The sequence below is a fragment of the Nelusetta ayraudi genome, unplaced genomic scaffold, assembly GCF_046127955.1.
Source record: "Nelusetta ayraudi isolate G7.1 ecotype Tasmania unplaced genomic scaffold, CSIRO-AGI_Nayr_v1 ptg000151l, whole genome shotgun sequence".
Lineage (NCBI taxonomy): Eukaryota > Metazoa > Chordata > Actinopteri > Tetraodontiformes > Monacanthidae > Nelusetta > Nelusetta ayraudi.
This window is the reverse complement of record NW_027466201.1, coordinates 1142830-1148876: the sequence shown is the minus strand read 5'-3', so window position 1 is coordinate 1148876 and position 6047 is coordinate 1142830. Positions and strand designations below refer to the sequence as shown.

Below are 6047 nucleotides of genomic sequence, written 5' to 3'. Positions count from 1 at the left end.
GAGCAGCCTCTGTGTCACATAATTAAAAAGTGGATGCCACTCGCGGTGAAGTTTTGCCATTGAAGTTTACATAACACTTTGATTAGACCTATTAAAGAATCAGCATAGAAAGATCCAGTTGTTTTGGGTCAGGACTTTCCAAGAAAGCAGCTCCAGGGAAGTGGTGGCTCCGATGTTGGAAGCCATCCCGTTTTTTTGGTGTTTTTTTTTTGTTTTTTTTACAATGACGCTCGATTGCATTGTTAATTGCTTGTCCATTTCCCCCCTCTGACAGCAGTCATGAGCGCTCACGGGACGCACGCACGTACAATTAGACAAGGGCCACCGACTCCACTGCCCCCCAAAACATCTGCATCCCATGATGCAATCTTCATGTTTGCATGTTTACCAAGCGTGTTTGTTCTGGTCTTCGGTCATGTTGCCGTTCCCGTGCCGTTCTGCTGGAAAGAGCCTTTGTATGTAATCCCTTTTAAAAAAAAAAAGCTGACAGCCATACTGCTCGCGAGCCAGCCCGACAGACCAACACATTTGCTCCACAGAAACACAGATTGCGGGTTATGATGCTGTTTGATCATTAACCCTAAATATTCTTGTTCTTACACAAACTAAAGGGTATTCCCTCCGCTGTGAGGCTGTGAGTTTCTTCAAGATGAGAATTATGTCTCGAGCTAACTTGGCACCAACCAGTGAAACATTTCCCACCTGTTTTTAAAAAGCAGGCCTGACCTACTTATGATCGTACTTACATTTATTATGAGCTGTTTTTCACAGCTGGAGTGGTCTAAGCTCCATCATGAGCCTCTGGCATGAAAATCAATGTCTGTTCTTGGCAAAAGATTTTTTTCTCCTCATTTGGCAACTTTCAAATTGTAGAATTGTAGCAAGCTAACCAAATAATTGGATTCATAATGAAATCCAAATGATCAAAAGTAATACTGGTTTTTCAAATCCTTCATATAGATAATTTTAGTATTGCGATTTTTATCTTTTGGACAGTTTTTTTTTTTTTTTTTTAGCAATTTACAACATACCGTGTGCCCTTGAGGGTTTAATTTGTTTTTTCCCCTGTTGTGAATATTTTCAACTGCACTGACTCATGAACATTTTAAAATGACTTTCCATCATACCTGCTTTCGTCTATTTGTAGCCTAATCTCATGAATTCCGAATGACGCGCCAAAAATTTTTCCGTTGCTCCAGTTTCGCTGCATTCAAAAGCTCTGGAAACATTTCTGAGAAAAGTGCACGGCAGCAAGCGGAATTTATTTTGATTCATGATTCTTTTGGACTCTTTGGGTCATTTTCTTCGCACCCTTGCTCTCTCCACTACATTTCCACAGCCAATGCCCACACCACATTTTGTCAACACAGACACAACACTGACACAGTAACTTTTAATAAATTCTGCAGAATACAGAAAATAGTTTGGCACAATGGTTTACAAATACAAACAAACAAACACAAAAAAAGTATTGAATATAAAATAGGAACAGACCTATACACAACTTGAGTGCCCATTCTTACAGTTTGCTTTGCAGCTTGTGCTTCGGTCCGATGTCGTGAGTGTGTGCATTATTGCAGGGTGGATGAGATAAATAACACTGGGTGAGAACTTAGCTGCTGAAATCACAAGGACACTTTCTTCCTTACTTTTTAGGTGAGAGTTAAACTAAGGCAGAGCACACATGCTTCTTTTTTCCCCCTCATATACAGACGGCTTTATATAAAAAAAAAAATGCATGGCAAAGATAAACAATGAGTCGTTTCGAAAGTATTATATTCTCTCTCCGTGTGAGGCTGAAGTGAAATCGTAGTGGTGTCTGTCTTTTTCACGGCGGCAGGCAAAAGTCTGTTTGTCAGAACGGAGCCCGCTGGCGGTGGAGGCCTGCAGCAGGACGGTGAAGGTTTCGTTCCGTGGTGACAAAGTGGAGTGTTACCACTTTCCCGGAATGGGGACGCCGCATTCATACCAGCCCACGAATGGATGAGCCGTGCGCCTGCCAATAACTCCGAACGTTACCGGCTCCTGCCTGTATGCGCGAAAGTATCCTGCAGAGAAAAACAAAACAAATGAAAACGTCATTCATCGCCATTTATGGAAATGCTTGATGCTTGAAAGTTATAAAAGAGTGCCGGGCCTGTTTATAATTACCGCGCAGCACCGTTTTGTTGATTCTCGGCCTGAGTTTACAACCACGCCTCAATCTTCAAAAAGCCAATTACATCGCCACCAGTGAAAGCTTGCTACGGTTTACTTATTCCTTCATCGATAAAGCACATAAAACTGAAAGTGACATCATCTTTCTTGGAAGTGTGCCTAATTTAGCCTATTGCTCTGTTCTAAAGACTGGCACAGCCCAAAAGGGGAATTAAAAGACAATAACAGACACAATTGTGGTGCAATAAATACCCAGTATAGCACATTGCGCACTTGTGTGGTTTAAAAGGGAGTAAAAAGATAACAAGAAACCATATTGTGGCAGTGGGTGTGATATTCCTGCTTTCAATCAGTCCCACATCATTACATTGTACTGGCACTTCAAGAACTTACTAAATAGCACCAAAGTTGCTCATGCTCAACACAGTCCTGAGACATGTACGTGATTGCTTCAGTTGTGCTGGTTTGAAAACAAGTTTCCGAATCAATGAGCATATGATGCTGGAATGGAAGAGGAAAATATCACAAAAAAACAAACCAGTTGATCTACAGCATTGCCAGACATTAAAAAAAAAACAAAAAACTAAACAATAACTATTCCCACATCACGTTGCCACCAAATCCACAAAAGGGACTGAGTGTCACTTCTGAGACTGGTGTGTTGCTGTCAGCTGTCACTTGAAAAATTTCACTCATGCAATGATCATAAATTGAAACCAGATCTTTAATATTCATTCCAAACTCCGGCATCATCCAATTAATCACTGGTGAGAAAACAGGACGAAAAAACAAATAAAAATTCTGCCGATCTCCAGAACAAGCACATTTAGCCCTCTGTTTACAACTTCCTGGAAAAAGGCCCAGTTTTAGCGTCATGCTAACATTGATCCTTTGTCGGACCTGCCATATGTTTGGAAAGGTTTCAAGGCAAGACGGCCACAAGATGGTCTCAGTGGGTGAAACAAACATATCAGATCCCTGGATGTCCATCAGTGCAGTTACCTTGTGCTGTGGGCAGATTATTTGAGAGGTAGGAGGGGCCTGTCCTGCCATCTCTGTGGGAGTCCACAAACTGGCAGTGGTCTTCTCCCTCACCAAACGTGTCTCCTATACTGTAAAAAGGCTCTGCAGACAGAAAATAGGAGACAGTCAGTGGGATCATTGGAAACCCAAATGGACCTCGTGAAACGCTCACAACTGATTCAGAACACGTCACCTCTCAGGCCGCTGCCCATGAAGATCTTGTATCGCAGAGAGTTACACAACACCACGCCGACAAACTTCTTGTACCACGTCCTCTTGACGTACTGGCTGCCTTTACAGCTGCTGTGGGCCGAGTTATACTTGAAGGAGAAGGGGACCCAGATTGGTTCTCCGCCTGAGGATCAATTGACAGTGCGTGTTATTGCTCCAATAAAATACCTACGGTCTTATAAATAAGGAATTTTATACTGCGAGTCACTGTATCAAGTGATCACTGTTGTTTTTCCGGGTAGGTCAAGGGGGAAAAAAAGGAGATCAGTAAAAGGGAAACAGGATTCATCTTCGTACAAGACAATGAGAATGAAAGCTGAACTGTGCAGTATAAATGTTGGGATTATTGCACTCGCATATTATTTCCTTAACACTAAAACATGGATATTGGAGTCTTTGCTGCCTTTAGAAGCTGCAGGAGCCACTGATGGGGAAAAAGAAGAACGGGCACAAAATATGACCCTGTTGAGTTCTTTTCATGGACGATCATTCTTTCTCTCATTAAAAGCCCACGTGTTGAAGCGACGTGAAGATGATGCCGCTCTATGGACTTACCAGGCGGTCGCTCGATGAGAAGAGGATCATCTGAAAGAGAGAATGCCGTCATCACTCAAGGGAGATGTGTCCACGTTAATTTACGAACCCATGAAGCGCATGACGCAGTGGCAGCCTGCAGATTAGCAGACAAGCTCGGACAGAAACTGAGCCGGCGTACGCACCTGACTCTGTGACATAGGTGAGCGTTTCGCTGATGGGTCCGTAACCAACCACGTTCTTGGCTTGCACTTTAAAATAGTACCTGAAATGGGGGGGGGGGGGGGGGGGGGGAGAGAAAAAAGAGGGCTCTTCAGTGCACTGTTTTGTTTTTTGTTTTTTTCTCAAGCGCCGCAATTAAATTGCGGTTCTGGCTGTGTTGTTGAGGAAGAATTAAAGTGAGGAAAATGTTAATGATTAAACCAGACGACTGGGCTCGCTGCAGCGCGGCTGATTTAGGGGACGTCTGCTTCCTGTCCTGATGAAACTGAAGAGCGTAATGCAACGGAGGGACTACGTTGCCCTGGTTGAAAAGAGCAGTGGATGGAAAATTTAGACATAGATGGCACTGATTACCCAACAGAAGGAGATGATGGAAGAGGACGGCATGCACGGGCTTTCTATACTATCCCACTGCATGACTTTGTGCAGTGGGATGATTAAATCCTGCAGCGTTCAAGATTTTCCACTGCAGACTGCGTCAGTGCAAGTGTTCATTTGTGCGACATCGCCTCGCGGAGAGTTCGTTTTCCGCCAGTCTACGAGGCCGCATGCACTAAGTTCACGGACTCTCAAGGAACCCGGCAACCAGTTTTTGCCGCCCCAAGAGCCTGGAACCAATCACCGCAGTCACGTGACCGCAGCAGTGATGAAAATGTATATCGTCTGAGAGGGAAAGATGGGGGCAGATGGAGTTCGGGAGCTGGTGAAAGATGATGCAATGAGAGTGGAAACTGGAGACGGTAGACAGAGAAAATGTGATCCAGAATATAGGAACAATGGATCTCACACGATGTCACAAGAAGCCAAGAAGTCCATGTGAAACGTGATGAGGAAAAAATGTTATTTTGTTCAGATGAAAATGTGTACGAAGCCGAAGCACAGGCTTCAAGCCAGCCTGGACATTTTGAGTGCTGCTTATTAAATGAATATAGATGGCCAGTATTGGAACTTATAGAGTACAAATGACTTTCTCTAAGTCCATTTTAAGATAAAGTATCCAAATGAACCACAAACGTTTCTAAAACTCCAACGGCATAATCCCGTCCACGTGCATAGACGCACATGCACATGTGTGTTTTGAACTGTATAGCACACCAGTTTCTCTGGTAACCACCAGGAGTGTGAAGCACAGGGAATGCCAACAGTGTCTCGTAATCTGTTCCAGGGACGACTGCACCCACAAGAGCTGCACCATCGTGGATACACAGTGGTTGCCACGGAGGGAAACCCTCTTTGCAGACTGGTGGAAAAAAAGTTTCCCCGTGCCTGGGTTCAGAAGCAGGTGTTTGGTTTCCTGTGACCCACAAAGCCAAGCACTGTGACTCCTAACATAACACCTCAAATAAAGTTCTACATCTGTTGGCCAGTGAAATCACATTGCTGAACCTCATAATTCTATTACTGCTATAAAGAAAAAAAAATGGAGAGAAAGAAAGTGTCATTGTTTTATACAGTGTACCCGAGTCAAATGTTACGAGAAAAAAAAATTGACATTTTATTAAATTAATTAATTATATTATTTCTTTTATTAAAATTAATTTGGTATTTGTTATTTATGTTACACTGCCATGTTTTTATTATTATTATTATTTAAAAAAAAAGAAGAAATAATACATAAGAAGTGTCATACAGAAGGGGCGCAAGCTGGTGGCAGGGCATCATCCATATCATCATTTCATCCATCCATCTATCACGGGTTCTTTTATGGGTTCTATTGTCCATTTAAAAAAGTTTTTATTTTATTTATTTATTTTTAACATTTATAATCTACAGTTCTGTCCAGAAAGTGCCAGCCGGAAGTTGCATGCCATCAGACAGTAAACTCACAAAGAAGAAGAAGACCGTCATATTCATCGTCGCTATCATTAGCCATAGCCATA

The 6047-nt window shown here is 42.7% G+C and overlaps 1 protein-coding gene across 2 annotated transcripts in view; it reads right to left on the bottom strand.

Annotated features, from left to right (window-relative positions):
- Positions 1-1257: 1257 nt before the first annotated feature.
- fndc1 (fibronectin type III domain containing 1) overlaps positions 1258-6047 on the bottom strand; it is a 30370-nt gene continuing 25580 nt past the window's right edge. The window contains exons 17-21 of one of the 2 annotated variants that reach the window (XM_076013569.1): positions 4131-4210; positions 3967-3996; positions 3374-3535; positions 3160-3282; positions 1258-2048 (exon numbers count right to left, since the gene is read on the bottom strand). In XM_076013569.1, coding sequence (XP_075869684.1) covers positions 1933-2048; positions 3160-3282; positions 3374-3535; positions 3967-3996; positions 4131-4210 — 511 coding nt within the window. In that variant the 3' untranslated portion in view covers positions 1258-1932. The remainder of the gene's footprint in view (positions 2049-3159; positions 3283-3373; positions 3536-3966; positions 3997-4130; positions 4211-6047) is intronic. The other variant, XM_076013568.1, reaches the window with a different exon arrangement.